Here is a 21173-nt window from a genome sequence, read left to right on the forward strand (position 1 = left end):
AAGAACATTTTTGCCAGCTCTCACAGGGTGTCTGGAAGACGGACAGAGAGAAGAATCTACATATTTCTAATCTCCATCACATTTCCATGATGAACTCCAGAAAGTGTGAGACATTGTCTTGGTATGTCTCACAGAGGAGTTTTCAAGGCTAGCTCTGGGTTTGTTTAGAGCCAGGGGCAAACATGGGACTGGCTTTCCTATTCCCAAGGTGAGAAGACCTACTTAAGTAGGAGTAAGATAAGTAGGTAGCTGAAGATGTTGTCCTATTACTTCATGTAAAAGTCGTTACATTAAGTAAATGCATATTTGGCCTGCATTTACCAGTGTAGAAGAAAATGATACTAAACCACCCAGAGAAGCTCAATGTCCAGTATTTAATATTCTCTTCATCCAAATAAGCAACCAGCAACTAGGGTTGGGCCCTCAATGAAGAACAGATTATGCAATAAATGGAGGCAGCCAGAGGTTAAGCCCTTTCTCCCAACAATCGCAAATAAGTGAAAAACTCCCATAAAGGGGAGTGCTACCTCAGGACCTGTTCTTCAAAAGCTTCACCTTGCTGCTTTGGCTCAAAAGCCAGTGTGTTTATGACCAAGGTGTGAGGTCATGAGGTCACAAACTCTGCAAAGGGCAAGGAAAGGGCCAGAAAGCTCTCGAAAGACTGTGTGGACTGATCATCTACATCTGAGGCTATGTCTTATCGGAAACCTCCTCCAAGGTCTTCCTAGTCCAAGTATGAAAAGACCTAAACATCCACCTCAGTATCAGGATTTCCTGAGTTCCCAGCTGTCTCCTGGGGGATTGATTTGTAACTAGGAAAGAACCAAGTTGGCTTCTGGTAAACTTGAAGTTGTGCCTGTCCAAAGCAATCTTTCTTGATGATTTACTGTTGAAGTGGAGCCTTGGGTTAGAGATCAATTTACACCAAGAACCCTAGGCAATGCCCATGAAAGAATTTCATCTAAAATAGAACTGGAGACTATAAAGAGAATCTCACACACATGCCCTCAAGAAGACAAAACTTAAAGACTAAGGGACTAATTTCCTATAAACCCCTGATTTACAGAAAACTGAGAGTGTCAGAATTTTCTCAGATAATCCAGGCCAATCAGAGGTTGTCTCATATCAACCCTGGGAAGTTTTGTCAAAGGCACAAGTAAGAGATGACCTAGGTTGCTTTGGTCTCATGAAGTGGGCTGAATTGTGCTTTGTGTGACTGAACTGATTTTGTTTTTTATTTTAACAGACTCTAACTGAACTCTCCCCTCTGCTTTCCCTGCCTATAAATACTACCTGTTCCAAACTCTCAACAGACTTGCCTGTGGCTTACTGCAATTTGCTTGTCCAGAACTGCAAATCCTCTGCTACTCCCAGATAAACTCATTTTTTTGAGTTTGCCTCAGTTTACTTTTTATTTAGGTCAGCACACCTTTGAGGATTGTGGCAGCAAAATTAACTCCAGCAGGCACCTAGACAGATGTTCTGGACCCTGAAACCCTAGGGTTAGGTCAAGAGGTCAAGGCAGGGCTCATAAAGCAGAGGTCACAGGAAGATGTGAAACAGCACTAATCCAGGAATAAAGGCATCTGTGAAGTTACGCTACATCGCCAGGAAATATGACCCATAGTCACACTTACTTACATTCAACAACCGCCATCTCAGGGGATGCTTCCTGCCTTGTGCAAACTGTTTTTGGTATAATTAATTGATGGAATTATCTTAGATATCCAAAGAGGCTTCTGACACAAAAGGCTCAGACTTTTCCCTTTGAGGTTGACATACATAGGCTATTTCTGCTGTGGATTTGTGTACACTGGAAAATCTTAAATAATTTCTATAAAGGTATTAATACAATGCACTCATTTTATATGTTTGTTTCCAGATCCTTTTGAGGAGATCTTTGTGAAAGTACGAGAGGTCCATGTAACTCAACAAAAATTTAGTCCTGAGGAAAGATCATTAACATTAATCTACTTCAGCAGTCACTAAATGTCATAGCGAATGATTTAAAGTTTGTTTGCAACCTTACCTTGAAATCTGACAGAAAAATATGAAATTTATTTTATTTCAGATTTGACAAATTGGGTTGTAATTGCAAATGTGCACTAAATTCTTAGGATGATGAAAAAGTGACTCACCTGTTGATTTGGGGAAGAGTAAGATTTTCCAAACAAAATTGCAGAATGTGGCCTAGTATCCATCGCTTCGCAGTTGGACTTTTACAGCACAGTCTCCATGAGGATCACATTTTTAAGCTTTCCTTTCTTCTTTCTTTTTTTAAATTTTATTTTTTAATTTTTAATTAAAGTAAGTTGATTTTTCTTTTTTAAAGCATGAAACATTATTTAAATTCTACAATGCTTTACTCCTCAAAGGTTTCACACACATGATTTCACATAATCCCATAATAACCCCTTTTTAAAATTCCCTACCCCTACATTGCCTTGCCCCCATTCCTTCTCCCTACTGGTAACCACTAGTTTATTCTCTATATATGCTAGTCTTCTTCTTTATTGTTTTATTCACTAGTTTGTGGTATTTTTAAATTCTCATAAAGGTGATGTCATACTTGTATTTGTCTTTCTCTGACTTATTTCACTTAGCATAGAGCTCTCCAAGTCCATGCATGTTGCTGCAGATGGCAAAATTTCATTCTTTTTTATGATTGTGTAGTATTCCATTGTGTGTGTGTGTGTGTGTGTGTGTGTGTGTATACAACGATTTTTATCCATTCATCTGTTAGTGAACTCTTAGATTGCTTCATCCATTGGCAGTTGTAAATAATTTATACTCTTATACAAAAATTCTGATAATTTAGACATATCACTCACCACAAAAAAGTGTACATATGTCATGTTATAAGGTACCTCTATTTTGAAATGTTAAATTAAAAAGTCACAATCTGGGAGTTCCTCTCATGGCTTAGTGTGTAACGAATCCAACTAGGAACCATGACGTTGTGGGTTCAATCCTAGCCTCACTCAGTGGGTTAAGGATCTGGTGCTGCCATAAGCTGTGATGTAGGTTGCAGATGCAGCTTGGATCCCGCATTGCTGTGGTTGTGGCAAAGGCCGGCAGCTACAGCTCCGATTTGACCCCTGCCTGGCCTGGGAACCTCCATATGCCATGGTACGGCCCTAGAAAAGACAAAAAGACAAAAAAATAAAATAAAAAAGTCACAATCTTTTAAAAATAACATAAGTTATTTTATTTCTAAAAGTAATTAAAACCACAATCTTCTTTCTGCCTTTTTTTCTTTTTCTAAGTTTTAAGTGTAATCAGGTTAATTTAGACCTACTGTGGTGAAAATAAATTCTTTCCATCTTATTCCAAGTTTACACTCCAGCAAACTTTCTTATAACCAAGTTGTTAAAACCCATAATTAATGGAATCAGCGCTCCTTGATTTCCAAATCATGCAATTAAGCTGCTCTTTAATTGGAAACAGAAGCCCTGGGGCTCTGCTTTCCCTTAATACATGGTGATGTTCTCTATTCCATGTACCCTGTTGAGATGTGTCTCTGGGGGGTTTCATAGCTCCAGTAAATCTGTGGATCTCACAGTCACACTATATGTTCTCCTGAAGACCATGGCCTTGAGACATGCACTTTGCTTGCTCCTTAAGGCATCTTCTACAACATGCTCATCTGTTGGTTTCCTTTTATGGGAGGAAATCTCAGGATGCCAAGCTCCACTTGGGTATTATACTGCAGGCACACACTCTAGACTTCCTTTCAACTTGATCCAAATTCACACCATTACCGGGTTTCCTTCAGTATGGCTGGCATTAGCACCTACTTTCCCATCTCACTTCTAGGGGTGGGGAGTCTTGAGTTTTCTCTCTGAAGTTCTCTTCTCACTGTTGAGGAACTTGCAGCAGGAATGAAACATTGATGTTGGAAGAAAGTTATACTGACAGTCATTTGGAGGATGGTTTGGAAAGGATGAGTCTGGTGGCCAGAAGACCAGTTGGAAGACTAGAACAAGCTTAGAAGTGAGAGCCAACAGGAGACACAAAGTGTAATAAACACTGCTCTGGCTTCTGATTTCATGACAGATTGGCACGAAATACATAATAGGTGAATTTCCTTCCAATGCTTAATCATTTCTCTTTGTGTTTGGTGCTTAGCACCTCTGTCTGACCCTTAGCTCCTTCTGCCACGCTGTTTTGCTAGCCTTCAACTTAGGCTGGAAGCCTGAGTTTCTGACTGCTCTTGGGCATACACCATATTCCTCACCATCAGCTGAGTGTTAGACAGATTTCATGCATTAAAAAAAGCATTCTCAGTCATAGAGACAGAAAGTAGAAGAGTGGTTACCTGGGCCTGAAGAAAGGGAAGAACAAGTAGCTGTTTTTTAATAGATACAGAATATCAATTTGAGAAGATGAAAAAGTTGTGGAGGTGGACAGTAGTGATGGTTGCACAACAATGTGAGTGTACTTGATGCCGCTGAACTCTACACTCAACATCGTTGAAATGGTAAGTGTTATATATTTTACAACAAAAAACAGAAAAGATAGTGAATAAAAGCTTGCCACACTTCAACATGTTTCATTTGTTTGAGCTGACAAATTTCCTGTTGTTTATAGAAGTTAGCTGTACATTTGCTGTTGTTTGAACCAGGAAGCCCTCTAATAAAATTATTTTTAGAAAAAAATTAACCCAATTATTCAAATTCAAAAAACCATTCACATTTTTATAGTTGAAGAAACTAAAGTTCATGGAGGTTGACACGTTGCCCACATCACACAACTAGTGAACAGTGAAACTAGGATTCAGTCTAAGGTTTGTATGGCTGCAAATTTTGAGCTGCTTTCTCAGAGGCAAAACAAATCTTATCCAATGAATGAGTGAAATCTCCAAACACGGAAAGTGTTCTTTAATCAGGATTTTTTTTTTTTCAATCTAAACTGTTCCTCTAATTTTGATGTAGTTACTCACTAGCATTTATTTATACTGACTCTGAACTTTCCCAATAGTTAATGCCAAGACTTCTGCCAAAATCTGCCATTGCAAATTGTTTGTAAAGCAACCACATGCTTTTATTTTCCATACTTAATTTTAAATAAAAATATGATATAAAAGTTTGGAAAGTCACCTGTTAACACATTCAGAATGATTCTACATTGAACTTTTTAACTTGCTTTGAAGACCACATGGTATTTTATCTTCATTCTGGAGTTTTTGTGACAGACTTTGGTTAAACCATTCAAGTTATAACAATATAGCTTTTAAACAGAGATTTTTGAGATATAATTACAATTGAATGTCTGCTTTTTTTAAAAAAAAAGCAGAGTTCAAATTAATGTGATTGACTTCAAAGTTGTCATCTTGGGAGACTGTAGATAGTGATGTTTTGATTATTCATTCATTGAAACACATAGTAAGTAGTTATTCTATGCCAGACACTCAGAGCACTTTTAAAATTCCTTTTTCGTAATTCTTCCAAAGTCAGTTAATGAACTATGCAGGAAACATATTACTTTAAAAGTCATTTATTATTTTGATCCCAACCAGAAGTATACAATTTGATCACCCACCACATTCAGTACACTTAGTGACCAGAGACTTCAGACTATGACTAAAACTCAAGTCCAGCATCAAAGGTTGAAGATACGCCATAGATTTCTTGCCATGCAGCATGTAACCACTGATCACCTCATCTTAAATGGTACCTTCATTCCCTATTACTTTTCCCTGCATTGTTTTTCTTTAGAGTGTTTACCTCTCACAAATAGAATGTGAGTTGCATGAGAGCAGGAACTCTTTGTATTCCCCAACACTGGAATAATGTCCATTGTTGTCCAGTGGATAACATACAGCTATTGCTGTATTCCCAACACTGGAATAATGTCCAATCCATACAAGGTTCTCCATAAATAGTTTGGGAATGAATGAATGAATGAATAAAATGAAGATTTATATTAATTTACATAAAATATTTTGCCTCAATTTCACAATTCCATAATTCAATACAAGTATAAGTTTTAATTTTGATGGTTTATACAGCTACGTCTCTTGTTTCTACTATTATTTATTTAATAAATAGAGATAAAGAGACCCTCTGGTTCATTAAAAGTTTAGGTTTTTTTCCTTATTTTCTTTCTTTCTTGAAAGGGATACGTTGTAGTTGGATTGTGTTCTAAGATTTTGCCATCTTTCCTTTTAACTGTATTTGATTGGTAGAGGCTTATAATTTTTGTCCCATCACTATAATGCAATGTGCTAGGAAGGATGCAAAATAAATGTAAGGCTATTCCATGTTCTCAGAAGCTTAAAGATCTTCTTGGAAGGACAAGAACCCATATCTGAGTATGCTGTACATGATATCTTCTCAGAGAAAGGCGAGTGCTTCTGAGAAACCCTATGGAAGAGATAGTACAGGGCCTGGACATTGCAGAATGAACTGAATGAGGACATGTGTAGTAAGGACCCACGGAGAAAGGGCCAGAGGTAACTTGTGGTTCAAAGTGTGGGTGAGAAAAAAACCACCACATGCTCCTCCTGCCTTCCTTCCCCTGCAAGATGCTCCGCTTTCCGGTCCATTACCTTCTTCTCATCTTCTAAATATTGTATGCCAGGCCATAGAAATCTTCATCTCCACCTATATTTGCTATTTAAGTGGTTTCTCCCAGCTTCATGCATTAAATAGCCTTCCACACTTACAACCCTTGCCCAGTCCTCCTTGAAGTTCAGACTCATGTACCAACAGCCCACTCAACATCTGCTCCAGAGTGTTGAACAGAAATTTTAACTAAACTTGATTGTCTTTACCCCAAACTTCTCCTGTGGCTCTATCTTCAAAATAGATACCAAAGAGGATTCATTTTCTGCACCTACTTGGCCCCAGGCACCCAAGGCAATCTACCAGCCCTTTCACTTCCTCCAGTGCAATAGTTTCCTCACTGCTCCCTGCCGCCATTCTTGCCCCCAAACCCTGTCCTCCAGGTAGCACCCATTTCAAACCAGGTCTCAGGTTTTGACACATCCTTGCTAAAGTTGCTCTTCTAAGACAGTTGTGACACAGTCCCTGCTTCAGTGCTTATGCACTTGCTGTTCTCTCTTACTTAGAATGTTCTTCCCTCCCCTAATTCTTGAGTAGCTTACTCTCCTCACTTCAGTTAGGATGATTCTCCTTGACCCTTATCTAAAATGGCCTTCTCCCTTCATTGCATTTTACTCCCCTCCCCTTTAAAAATTTCCTCCAAGGGAGTTCCGGTCATGGCTCAGTGGTAACAAATCTGACTAGTACCCATGAGGATGCAAAGTTCAATCCCTGGCCTCGCTCAGCAGGTTAAGGATTGGGTGCTGCCGTGAGCTGTGGTGTAGGTCAAAGACACAGCTTGGATCTGGTGTTGCTATGGCTGTGCGGCAGGCTGGCAGCTACAGCTCCGATTTGACCCATAGCCTGGCAACCTCCATATGCTGCAGGTGGGGCCCTAAAAAGCCTTAATTAATTAAGTAAAATAAAAATATCTTCCAAGCACATGCCCAGGTCTAGGTCTATTTATTTGTTTATATTCTTATTGCCTGTTTCTTATAACTGGCACAGAAGCTCCATGAGGTCAGGGAGTGTTCATCACTGTATCCCTAGTGATTGGAACAATGCACTGAATTGCATTGTTGAATGAATAAACTGCCATCCTATTGGCCGACCTTTCCTTAAGTGAGTGATGGGATCAGAACCTGGAGTGCAAGGTCAATTAAAGAAATAAGTGAAGGACAGGGCAGTCCTAGCAGGGCAGGTGCAGGAGACAGCCAAGACGGGATCTGGGAAATTGAGGATGACAGACCTGGCAGGCAAACCAGCACATCCTGCCAGGTAGAGTATCTTGGACTCATAGATGCTAGTGTACTTTACAGCCAACAGAACATACTAAGCAAGTTTTCCAGGTGCCACATAGTAGCTGCCATGGGAAGCCTCTTTCGTGGTAAAGCCTGCTCCAGGAATCAAAGACGCAAAGTCTCCAACAGGAATGGAACCACAGCCTGTACTGAACTTTTATATGAAGAGGAAGTTGGCAGCACTGCTGAGGAGAGTTTATCTTCTCCAATAGACTATGAGCTTCTTAGAGGAAGAGACTGCCTGGTTCTCAATCATTCCTGATACAGAGTCTACACTCTTGGCAAAAGAAGGGGTAAAATAAGGGAGAAAGAAATTGGATCATTGGTCTCTCCTTGGTTATATCAAAGGGTATGGAGAGACTCAGAATTGTCCCCGTGGGATAGGTATAAATCATTTGTATGTATTAAATGGCCAATGGTTAAGACTTTGATCTCAGTACTGTCTACTCCTTTTCAATTCAAAACTAAACCCCCAAGCAGCAAAATGAGGGGCTGAAGATTTAAAATGAGCCATTAAGTTATTCACATAGTTCCTTAATCTCTGCTACGGCAAGATACTTCAATTTGCTTTAATTAAGAATTCGATATTTTCCTTGGCCATCATCAAAAAGTCTACAAACAATAAGTGCTGGAGAGGGTGTGGAGAAAAGGGAACACTATTACACTGTTGGTGGGGATGTAAATTGGTGCAACTACTGTGGAAAACAGTATGGAGATTCCTCAGAAAACTAAAAATAGAACTACCATCTGATCCAGCAATCCCACTCCTGGACATCTAGCCAGAGAAAACCATGACTTGAAAAGATGCATGTACTCCAATGTTCATTGCAGCACTCTATACAATAGCCAAGACATGGAAACAACCTAAATGTCCATCAACAGAGGAGTGGATAAAGAAGAAGTGGTACATATACACAATGGAATATTACTCAGCCATTAAAAGGAAAGAAATAACAGCATTTGTGGCTATGGACTTAGAAATTATTGTGGTAAGTGAAGTCAGTCAGACAATGAGACACCAAGGTCATATGCTATCACTTACATGTGGAATCTAAAGAAAGGACACAATGAACTTCTTTGCAGAAGAGATACTGACTCACAGACTTTGAAAAACTTGGGGTTTCCAAATGAGACAGATTGGGGGAAGTGAAGGGATGCATGAGGGTTTGGGATGGAAATGCTATAAAATTTGGTTGTGATGATCATTGTACAACTATAAATGTAATAAAATTCATTGAGTAATAAAAAAACTACAAAAAAAAAAGAATTCAACATTTTCTTAATTAAACAACTTTCCACTTGGAAAAAAGTCCTTTAAGTCCCCCCACCACCACCAAAAACAAACAAATAACAACAGCAACAAAAAACACAAAAAAACTGAAGTAATCAAAACTAAATGAATAAAAAAAAAGGATATTGAAACTGTTCTCCCCCAAAGTTTTGGCCCATATCTACCAGGTAACTTTTATTTTGATTTATTTATTTTTTTTTTAAGTATACATATACCTTAACTTTGGATTAAGCCTGTGACCTTGTTGACATTTCAGGGACAAGTTCAGGGTGTTTCTTTTTGGGGATTACCCTTTCTTCGGAGCCTCCCTGGGCCGCAGCAGCAGCCTGATTATGGGCTTTCCCCTTGACTTTGCTGTTTATTACTTTAGTTTGTCCTATACTAAGAAAGAGAAGAGTTCGTTTTCACTCTGAACACCATAAACATGGCTGAAAACTGAATTTTGATTAAAGTCTGCAAATGGAAAAAGGGAAGAAAATGGCTCTGCTCTTTTTCCTGCTGGGGGTACCGGTTATCACAGAGTGGGAGAGGTGGTTTCCCTTCAAGACCACATGAAGAACTTGCATCTTTTTCCTCTTCATTTGTTTTCATAGTTTCCTCTTCAGTAAATAATTTTTTTTTTTTTTTTTTTTTTTTTTTTTTAGGCAGTAGAACAATGTTTTGAATCCAGTCAGTAAGATCCACACAGTGTTGCTCTGTGCAGAGGATCAAGTGTATGTGACAGAAACGATAGTTTCTCTCGGGTGCCTGGGACAGGATATTTTCCTGAGTCTTAGTCCCAGGTCAGTGCAGTTCTGCTCAGTTAGCACACCCTCCTCTGCTTGCCTCCTTATGTTTAGTATGATTTTCATCAAATAATCCCCCCTATCCCAGTGTCACTGAAGTAATTCTGTTTTGCACATTCTTTCCTTTACTCCCTCCAAATTACTGTGTGACAAATGTCAGGCAGTGTCTTGTCAGTGTGTTCCTAAATTAGGATTTCTAAAATCTAGTTTTGGATTTTATTCTTTTTACATTTCTCTCAACATTGATCTCAAAAATCTCTCTCCACTCTCTTTCTCTCTCTCTGCAATTAGTTACTATTTCTTTCTTAGGTAACAGAAAAAAAAAAAAAAAAAAAAAAAAAAAAAAAAAAAAAGGAAAGATCTAGGTGGAGTGCTTTTAAAAATAGAGATTTTAGGAGGAGTTCCAGTTCTGGCATAGAGGAAACAAACCTGACTAGTAACCATGAGGTTCTGGGTTTGATCCATGGCCCTGCTCAGTGGGTTAAGGATCCAGCGTTGCCGTGACCTGTGGTGTAGTTCACAGAGGCAGCTCGGATCTGGCGTTGCTGTGGCTGTGGTGCAGGCTGGCAGCTGTAGCTCCGATTGGACCCCTGGCCTGGGAATCTCCATATGCCATGGGTGTAGCCCTAAAAAGACCAACAACAACAACAACAAAAACCAGAGATTTTAAGCCTAGAAATTGACTAGAAATGGACTAGAAATTGAAGATCATTGCAAATCATACATCGGTATGGGCTTTTCCAGAAAGAGGTGCATGCTAACTTGCTTCCTAACTGCTCTTAACAGATGTATGCTCCCTGGACTTTCCTGGGAATATTTTCTGAGGTCCCAGGAGAGGCTTTATGTGTTGAGGTTGAAAAATGCTTGTGAGTCTGTGAGAGGGTGCGGTGGGGAAAACTGGGGAGACACTGAGGTGGCAGTTAGGTTTTCTCCCTCCTGTGTGTTTAGCGTGCCATCTAGTGGCTGATGCTTACAGGAGGGAAGAAAGTCTGAGTCCCCCCAGGAAGACACAGGTCAGGATTGGGCTGGCTTTCCCCGTACAATCCAGGTTGCTAAAGTGACTTGATTTCAACTTTACCATTGCATAGATGACGAATGTTATGCACATTCTGTGTAGGTTAGTGGAAGCCATGGGATATTCAAGAAAAAGAATAAAAGACTTTAAGGACCTATTAAGAAAGGCAAAAAGGATGGTTACACAATTATTCCAGAATGAAGGACTCTAAAAGTACAAGTGCTCTGGCTAAGCAAATAAATGAAACTCTTTTATGAATTGGGGAACACAAAAAGAAATTGAAGAAAAAGGAAAAAGAGAAGGCAGAAGGCATGGGAAGAAAATGATGGGGGGGGACAGTTTAATACAATGCTTTGTAGACACCTGGGTTCAAATTTCAGAGCCACCTCTTAGCATCTGTGCAACAGTAGGCAATACTTCCGTTCATTCAGTCTCAGGTTGTTTATCTGTAAAATGAGGACCATCCCATCTATCTGTTAGGGATGCTGTGAGGGTTAAAGACTACATGAAAGTGTCAAGCCCAGAGCCTCACGTGAAAGTGCTCAATAAATGGTAGTTGTTGTTAGCAGGGAGAGGCGCAAAGAAGGAAGGGAGGCAGGCCAGTAGGGGACTGTGTGGAACACATGATGATTCGAGAAAGAAAATCACATCCAAGACTGTCCAATTTAGCACAGGGCATTTGATCAACTTAACAGGTGAATCCCAGGAAAGAGGAAATCTCTAACTCCACTGGACAGAGGATTTCAGCCTGAAGCCCACCTTTGTTCTGTGCTCATGGGTGTCTGAGAGGGCTCCACAGGAAGGCCTTTTCCTTGGCACCCTTTGGTCTTCATGCTGTGGTCTGAGAACCTGACAGTCAACCCCTCCAGGTGGTCAATTCACTGCTGGGAGCTTATGTGAAGGAAAAGTAAATGACCAGTCTGAGGTGGGGCTGATCAAAAGGAGTAACTAGGCACCATGTTTTATCCAGAGACAGTAGCCACTGATACAGCCTAGCTTATAGGGATCCTTCTGAAAACCCTGGGTCACCAATCTCTATGGCAGTTAATACTGCTTGAATGCACTTGGAGAGGCTGGAAGAAATATCTACATAACCCAAGGCACCTTTCCTCCCCACTAAAAGCTGAATCCTCATGGCAGATCCAGGAGGCATACTCACAGAGCTGCCTCATTCTCTCCTTTGGGATCTGACATGGTTACTTCTAAGGACTGCCTAAAACCCTCTGGACACGCAAAGCCTCTGGAGAGCAAGATATTGCAACACACACACATGCACACACACTCATGCATACACACTTGTGTCCTCTGAGGAAGCTCTCGGCCTACCTTCTCTAGCCTGAACCCAGAACTGGAGGTCATAATAGCCTTTCCCTGTGTAATGGCTGACCACAATCTCAGGAGAACAGCAGCCACTGCCTGCATTTCTAACCTTTTACCAGCTTCCTTTCATGCCAAGTAGAAACTAGGAACAAGAACACAGTAATACGATCTCCAATTAGCATAAAATAAAAACAACACCAGCCATGTTTTCCATGGACTTTTCCAACCTCAAACTAAACTCATGAAGCAGGGAGAAAGAGATAAAAATATACCCATGGAACTAATATATATATACTGTCGTTGTACGTACAGCCAAGCACTCTGAGCCAAATGAGTATCTGTCACTAGGAAAACCAAGCAGTCAGATGTAGAAATCTGAGAATTTTCCCTTTTCCAAAGTGCAGTGTAAGTACAAACAGGAAGGGACAGTGTCCTGATGACTCGGTGGGGAAGGGGTTAAGTCCTCAGCCATCCAGTTCTTAAGTGATTTATGATGATGTGCAATGTTTCAAAACTTTCCCCTACCCCAAAGAACAGCCCCCTCCCCTACACCCCCTCCCCAGTCCAGGCTCACCGCTCACCGTGCTGAAATGGGAAGGAGGCGGTGTTTTGCTGATCTGTTAAATTCTTAGTGAAGTTTCCTTGATTTCCAGTGGCTGCTGTTGTTTGAGTTTGGTTTGGATCAAAACTGAGGTTGTCCTGGCATTTCTGGGATTGAATCCAGGCAAGAGGAAGAAGAAAAAGGAGAAGGAAAAAGAGGAGAGGAAAAGGTGGCGAGAAATAAAGGGAGGAGAGAAGCCTAAGGAAAAGAGAAAAGTCCTTTTTCAACATCACATTCCTGTGTTTTCCCTCAGCCTGGAAAACATATTAATCCCAGGGCTTTTACGCTCGGAAACAAAAGGACGAAGCCAGACTGTGGGGGAAAGGGTGATAAGAATCCTGGAACTGGAAAGAGAGAAAGAGCAAGATTCAGAAAGAGCTGGGGCTCCACTTTAAGGGGAGTCCAGTGCTGTCGGCTGTGGGGACTGGCACACACAGACACAAGAAGCCCCAGCAGAAGCGGCAGACACATGGAGATGCAAAGACTTAAAAGGACAGCTCCTTTCACCGCATCCTACTTGTCAAGAAGGTAAAAAGGCACAGCCAGAAAGAAAAGAAGACAGCTCAGCCGTCAGGTCCGGACAGGCGGTGGTCTGTGTGCGGCTTTGGGAGCTGGAGCTGCAGCACACCCCTTTGTATCAGCCAGCCTCTCAAAGGAGAAGAGAGTTCGGAGGAAAAGTATTTCATCTAGGAACTGTCCTGGGAGCACACTTCAGATTGCTTTTTAAACCCTCCACATTCCATCTCCATGAGCCACCATGTAAGTGTGTAACCCTGCCTGTCTTTGCTGTGTCTGTTTGTTTCTTTGTTGCTTTTTTTTTTTGAAGAACTGCAATAGGAATGTTGTCATAATTAATATGCTCAGTGTGCCTTTTCTCTGGAGCATCAGTCAGTTGAAACAGTGCAAGCATGCTGAATGGGGAATTGAGTGGAGTTTCCTGCTTAATGTAACTGTCTCTGCTAAGCACGGATAAATTACAGGGACTAAAAAGCAACAGGATCTCATCCGATTTTCCACTCCCTGACCTCCCTCCTTCTTCCCTATCCACCCCTTCCCCCTCCCCCTGGCGGAGATAGTGAAAGAGATAATGCCCAGTTCTGTTTGCAATTAAATGATTTTCTTTCTTTCTTTTTTTTCTCTGGCCTCCCCTCTCTGTCTTTTGACCCTGCTGCCTCCTCAAAGTGGATTGCACAATGATATGGAGAATGGGACCCAGTTTTACCATGCTGTTGGCATTGTGGCTGGTGTGCGGATCAGAGCCCCACTTGCAGGCCAGGAATAGAGTGAGCCATGGAGGGCGGAAAGCGCCTCTGGTTTCCCCCACCAACAGAAGGCCAGCTCGGTTACTGAGGCACACAGGGAGGTCTCAGGGAATTGACAGAACCACTCTGGGAGAACCAAACCTTCAGTCTCTCCAAAGAAGGAGGAGCATACCGGTGTTGAGAGTGGCTCACGCAACGGCACTGCCAGCCTCGCTGGGCATCAGTGGGGCCCCGGTGAGAACTGAGCAGAGACCAGCAGCCCAGAGCTCTCCCCGTCAGATGGTCCGAGATGAGGGGTCCTCGGGTCGGTCAAGAATGTTGCGCTTCCCGTCTGGGTCCAGCTCTCCCAACATCCTTGCCAGCTTTGCAGGGAAGAACAGGGTGTGGGTCATCTCGGCCCCTCACGCCTCGGAAGGCTACTACCGCCTCATGATGAGCCTCCTGAAGGACGACGTGTATTGTGAGCTGGCGGAGAGGCACATCCAGCAGATCGTGCTGTTCCACCAGGAAGGAGAAGAAGGCGGCAAAGTGCGGAGGATCACCAGCGAAGGCCGGGTCCTAGAGCAGCCCCTGGACCCCAGCCTCATCCCAAAGCTCATGAGTTTCTTGAAGCTGGAGAAGGGCAAGTTCAGCATGGTGCTCCTGAAGAAGACACTGCAGGTGGAAGAGCGCTACCCTTACCCCGTCAGGCTGGAGGCCATGTACGAGATCATCGACCAGGGCCCCATCCGCAGGATAGAGAAGATCAGGCAGAAGGGTTTTGTGCAAAAATGTAAGGCCTCTGGGGTGGAGGGCCAGGTGGTGCAGGAGGGGAACAATGGTGGAGAGGCAGGAAGACCAGGCCTGAGCAGTGAGAAGAGGAAAGAAGAGCAGAGGAGAGCACAAATGCCACCAACCAGAGAAAGCCGGCTGAAGGTGCTGAGAAAACCGGCCACCCCGACGGGGGCCCCTCCCCCACCTCCTCCAACCCCACGGGCCACCACCCTGCCTCCTGCTCCAGTCACAACAGTGACTCGGGCCACCTCTCGGGTGGTGACCATAGCTGCAAGACCTACAACCACCACGGCCTTTCCAACCACCCAGAGGCCCTGGACCCCCCGGGCCCACCCTTCCGACCACCCCCATAGGTCCCCTGCAACAGCCGAAGTGACCACTGCCAGGGGGTCCGTGGCCTCAGAGAATCTCTACCCTCCACCCAGGAAGGAGCAGCCTAAGGAAAAGCCGCAGACCACCAGGAAGCCCAGCAAAGCCACCAGCTTCGAGAGCTTCACGGCTGCCCCTCCCACCACCATCTCCGAGCCCAGCACCCGGCCCGGCGCGGGCCGTTTCCGGGACAACCGCACAGACAAGCGGGAGCATGGCCACCGGGACCCAAATGTGGTGCCAGGTCCTCACAAGCCAGCAAAGGGGAAACCTCCCAAAAAGAAAACCCAGGACAAAATTCTTAGTAATGAGTATGAGGATAAGTATGACCTCAGCCGGCCGACGGCGTCTCAGCTGGAGGAGGAGTTGCAGGTGGGGAACCTACCCCCAAAAAAAGCAAAGGAGTCCAAAAAGCATGAAAAGCTTGAGAAACCCGAGAAGGAGAAGAAAAAAAAAGTGAAGAGTGAGAAAGCAGACAAGTTACTCAAGAGTGAAAAACAAGTGAAGAAGGACAAGGCTGAGAAGAAGAGCAGACAGGAGAAAGAGAAGAACAAGAAAAAAAAGGCAGGGAGGACAGAGCAGGATGGGCAACTGAAACCCACCAAACATTTCACTCAGAGTCCCAGGAAGCCTGTGACTGACCTGCTGGGGCCCTTTGAAGGCAAACGAAGGCTCCTGGTAAGTGATCTTCTCCTTGGCTTTGTTCTGTGAGCTTGAGGCAGTGTTAGGGTTTGGTGTGTTATTTTTCTAAAATCACATTGTTGGATGGCAGGCTGTGTCAGAACATGTACTATGTTAAGATCAGGAAGTTTGTCAAGGAAGGGCAGCCAGGCCAGCAGCTCCTTTTGGTTTAGATATTCTTTTAATTTTTATCCCCACGGACTCATAGGCTGTACAGAGTCAATGGCTGGGGAATCTTAGATATGAGCCCAGGAAGCACCTGTACCCACCTTCTTCCAAACCCATCAGCCCCAGCCTCATCCGTACCGCTCTTTTCCATGGGACAGTTCTAGGTAGAGCTCCCTTTTGCCAAGTTCAAAGAATAAAAAAAGAGTTCCTAGAATGGAATATGTTGACTGCTGTCACAATTTAGGAAAATGGTTTCTCTCAGTATGAGGTTATGAACTAGAAGCATATGTGTGGGGAAATGACGAGTGTCTTCCTTTCCCCCTTAATTAGGTCTGTATCAACAATTGGAAGACTCTAAGGAGAAAGTAGCTCAGCCTGGGGTTGGGGGGACTGGGAGTGGGGAAGGGTCCTGGTTGGTCTGTCCCCATGAATACTTTTAAGAATACAAACTATTATATTTAGAATGGATAAGCAATGAGGTCCTACTGTACAGCACAGGGAACTATATCCAGTCTCTTGGGGTAGATGATGGAAGACAGTATGAGGAAATGATTTTATATATATATATATATATATATATATATATATATATATATATATAGCTGGGTAACTTTCTGTACAGCAGAAATTGACACAACATTGTAAGTCAACTATACTCTAATAAGAAAAAAAGCCAAACAGTTGGCTAAAATCTTCTCTCCTAAGGCTGCCTCCCTATGACTTCCCAACTACCAGTAAGAAGCAAAAAGGATGGAGTATAGGGAACTGGGTTAATTGTTCCAATTTCTGATACCCCAGAGACACAGCTGGATTTGGAGTCAAGATGTCACATCAGTTTCTCCTGAGGCTCTAGAAAATGAGTGTGTGTGAGAAAAGGAGATAAGCAGTCCTTACTTGTACTTGCCCTTGGGTTCTGAGTGCCCTAAGTGTTGAGCAAGTCACAGGTCCATTTCAGTAACTCTTTTGGAAGTTCCTTGCCATTGTCCAAAGAATGATACCAGAATCTAGTCAGACTGCAAAGGGCTTTGGATGGGAACAAGCCCCATGTTAAGTGTAAGGACAATTCTCATCAGCAATGAGAGCGGCTCCTTCTTCTTCAGTGTCTCCTTGCCCCTCTTTTAGTGCTCTCCCAAGATTTTACCCCTAGCTTTTCAATGCTATCATTTTACTCTAGACTGTCTAGGAGGAACAGGTATGAGGCAGTTACTCCAGAGGAAAAGATCAGTAAGTTAATGTTGGGTCTCCAGAATCAGGAATGATTCTCTCAGAGAGCTGGGTGGAAGGGAGCCGTCTCCTGCAATTGGTGCAGCATCTGTTCTGCTGAAGGAACAGAGTGCCTCCATACCCTGCTTTCCTGCCACCAAAAGAGATAGACACTCTTCTCTTAACACATCTCTCAGAGAGTCTTTTAATTTTTTCAACTAAATTTGGACAAATGACCTGAACAAAGCGACTCTGCTGTCTACTTATCTTTAGTGGTTTTAAAAAGCTAAATGAGCGTTTGCGTTTGAAACACTATTCAGAGCAGAGTGTGTTGTGTTTTTCATGGCTGGGCATGATCCCAGATTCTCTTAGCTGTTCCATCCAAAGCTTATCTTTGTATTAGAACAAAACCTAACTTTTGGTTGATTCTACAGGTTTGTGTGTGTGTGTGTGTCTTGTTATATACTTTTTGTATGTTGTTACTCGTTTTTAACCAAAGCTTTAAAGTAACTATGTAAACAGATTAGCAGAGGATAGGCTGACTGTTAGAGTAGTTTAACAGCTGCTTGGTTATTCCCTGAGTATATAAGTTTAAGTGGAAATCTTCCATTCAGAACCAAAAGAATCACTAACTTCAGACTAGAACTCTACCTGGTACAGAACCTGCAGGGGGCAAACTGCTCTCCTTGGGGTGTGGGAAAGTGTTAGTGCTCTATTGCTTAGAGTGCTCTAAGTGTTTTATTGCTCTCTTCCTGAGGACCTGTGACTTCGTCCACCCTGCTAAAGCACATCACCCAGCCCTGGCCATTTGGTTAACAGGGCAGGCATCGTGTTCCTCATGGTCAGGTTTAAACCAGGGGGGAAATAATCATGGGTAAAATGTCAGGATTGTTATTGTGCACCCATCTGGCGAATACTTCCACTGCCTCTCGTTTGTGAGTCAAAAGAAAGGGGTTTTCATACGATATCCCTGATATTAGTCATGCCTTTTTTTTTCTCTCTTTCTTTCCACTCCCTTAGTCAGGGGTTTGAAAACCCAGCTGGGTCTTTTCTGCCTTTAACGGTATTCCTTGATCATAAATTTCTAGCAAATGAAACTCAAACAACAGCTTCTAGCTGATGTCATGTGAGGCAAAACAGAAACCAGCTGGGATTGCTCGTGGCAGTGTTACACTTTGGGGCTGGACAGAGAACCAGGATTGTTATTAGAAAGAAAGTACCAACAGGAGGCATTTCGATTTTGTGATCCCACGTGAGCCCAGCTGATGATCATAGCAGAACTGTGTTCTCTGAAGAGCTAAGGATGTCTAAAATAAGAATGAATTTGAAAAGATATGATGAAATAAACAATGTAAAGTCAAAAGATGGAGAGAAAAGAGTATTTTCACCTGACAGAGAAGAGACCTGTGTTTCTGGGTGAAAGATACTGCTGGTGCCATTTATCTTTTTATCCATTCATTTTTCCCTTCAAACATGACTAATGCATTCAGGAAGTTTCAGTGATTCAATTAATATTCATTATGGCTTCGCAGTCTCCAAGCTGTTCAAGTACAGCTGATAACATATCCATCCCTCCAACTGGCCTCTACCTAACCCAGTGCACTAGAACTAAAATAAGGCTTACATTCCAAGAAATTCTGCAGGCCTTTTAGCTCATCTTTCCATATTTTCTACATTTAATCATAAACCCCTAGTGTTTTGCATTTATTTATATAATTCTTTAGTTATGAAAATATCACATAATTGCTACTTAACCAATTACTTAGAGAAACACTAGCCATGACGGTTTAAGTTATGGTAGAGTGAACAGCATCCTAATGGCTGTAGATATAGCCAGGCATCCTATTCTTAGGCCAGAGGTCAAGCCTCCAAACCCCCTGCCTTTCAGCCTGTCAACCAAAAGGAGCACATCCTGCAAGGTGCTTTGCTGAGTCTGTGTGGGTTACTCTTCAGAACAATTCTATGAGGCAGGATTTATTAACTCCATCCATAGAGGAGGAAACAGAAACTTAGTAAGATTGAGAAGTTTCCCGAGGTGTATAACCAATATGGGACAAAGCCAAAAGTAGAACTGAGGTCTGTTTAATTTTAAAACTCAAACTCAAGCCGCTCTCCCATGCTGCCTTCTCATGGGTATGAGCTTATCGTGGGCATCAGCCATAAACTGAAGAGGAAACAGAAATTAACCTGTTAGTTAATAATACAAAAGTTTGGGAGTTCCTCTGTGGTTCAGTGGGTTAAGAGTCCAGTGTTGCAGGGAGTTCCTGTTGCAGCTCAATGGAAACGAATCTGACTAGTATCTGTGAGGATGCAGGTTCCATCTCTGGCTTCACTCAGTGGGGTTAAGGATCTGGCATTTCCATAAGCTGTAGTGTAGGTTGCAGACACTTCTCTGATCCCGTGTTGCTGAGGCTCTGGCATAGGCCAGCAGCTACAGCTCCAATTTGACCCCTAGCCTGGGAACCTCCATATGCTGCTGGTGCATCCACCCTCAAAAAAAAAAAGACAATAATAATAATAATAATAATAATAATAATAATCCAGTGTTGTCACTGCAGCAGCTAAAGTCACTGCTGTGGCGCAGGTTCAATCCCTGGCCTGGAAACTTCCACATTTCCACATGCTGTGGGGCACAGAAAAAAAAAAAAAAAAAGGATGTTTTAAAATTCATTCTCAACCTTAAATTACTCAGATATATGGTAAGATATACTAATGGACAATATTTTGTGCTGAGCACCAGTGTAGTGTTTCTGCCTTTGATACCCAGCTAGTTCTCTGTGTCTCAACTTGATGGTTTTCCACCCAGTCCACGGAGAACAACAGATTGCATTCCAGTTAACCTAATCCCTCAGACTGGTTGGTGTCCATTTGGGACTGACGACAGTGAGAATACAGATAAGCTGTTTATCACGGAAACATTGGACTCTGTGTGTATAACTAAAACTAGGACTAAAATGCAGGACTCCCAGTTTTGACTGCAATCCCCTTTCTCTGTACCACTCTGCCTAGATTCCTCTCATTTCATGATATAGATTGGCTATAGGGTAAAGAGGTCATGCAAGGGAGGTATAGCAGAAAAGGTTAGCAAGAGAACCCATGTGTATAACTGAAAAGCCATCATGTTGGGCCCTGAGATTTTCCTACTTGTCAATGAACAAGAGGACTCAGCATGCTGAATTCCATGGATTGGAGTTCAGTTTAAGCATTCTTTGGAGAGTGCATCTCCCGTAATTCAAGTCTGCTAACACTTTTAACCTAACCTCAGAAATGTGGATATTGGGACAACAATCTACTTATTTGGTTTAATTTTAGAAAAGGATATGAAGCTCCAGTTTACTAAGGCAGGCAACCAGCTGGAATGTTATTTCTCAGAATCCTGTAAAAATCTAGTGCTTTGAGTCTAACACAGTATTCAAATAAGATAAGCCTTCGAACAGCCTCTTCCCATTCCTGCTGGCGTCCTTTACTTATGCAAACTGGCTTCATTACACTCTGAGGCTCCTTGTGGCAACACACCAGTTGGAACAGAAACATAAAAAAGAGCAACACAATTCTAAATTCATGAAACATGTTCTGATTTATCACCAGCACACTGGAAAGAGGCCAAATGCGAGACAATATGTTTACCGAGATGTTCTAGAATGCTCTTTTTAGGAAGAGGGGACTGGAAATGGTTACCATGTTAAATACTGTTTGAAAGGCTGGCATCATAGAAAATGAATGGTATGAAGATACCAATACACAGGGAAAGAGTTGCTGAAATACGCTCAGATGATGAGCCTCCTCTATTCTCCCTGATGCAAACTCAAGGAGCAGATTGAATGTAAGGGAGAGTATCTTTACCAAGGGTTGGTGGGC

General features: G+C 42.5%; 1 protein-coding gene across 1 annotated transcript in view; it reads left to right on the plus strand.

Moving 5' to 3' along the window:
- CCDC80 (coiled-coil domain containing 80) overlaps window positions 9787-21173 on the plus strand; it is a 41421-nt gene continuing 30034 nt past the window's right edge. Inside the window, exons 1-2 of the mRNA XM_003132680.4 lie at window positions 9787-13617; window positions 14041-15941. Coding sequence (XP_003132728.1) covers window positions 14052-15941 — 1890 coding nt within the window. The 5' untranslated portion in view covers window positions 9787-13617; window positions 14041-14051. The remainder of the gene's footprint in view (window positions 13618-14040; window positions 15942-21173) is intronic.

This window comes from Sus scrofa, chromosome 13, assembly GCF_000003025.6.
Source record: "Sus scrofa isolate TJ Tabasco breed Duroc chromosome 13, Sscrofa11.1, whole genome shotgun sequence".
Taxonomy (NCBI): domain Eukaryota; kingdom Metazoa; phylum Chordata; class Mammalia; order Artiodactyla; family Suidae; genus Sus; species Sus scrofa.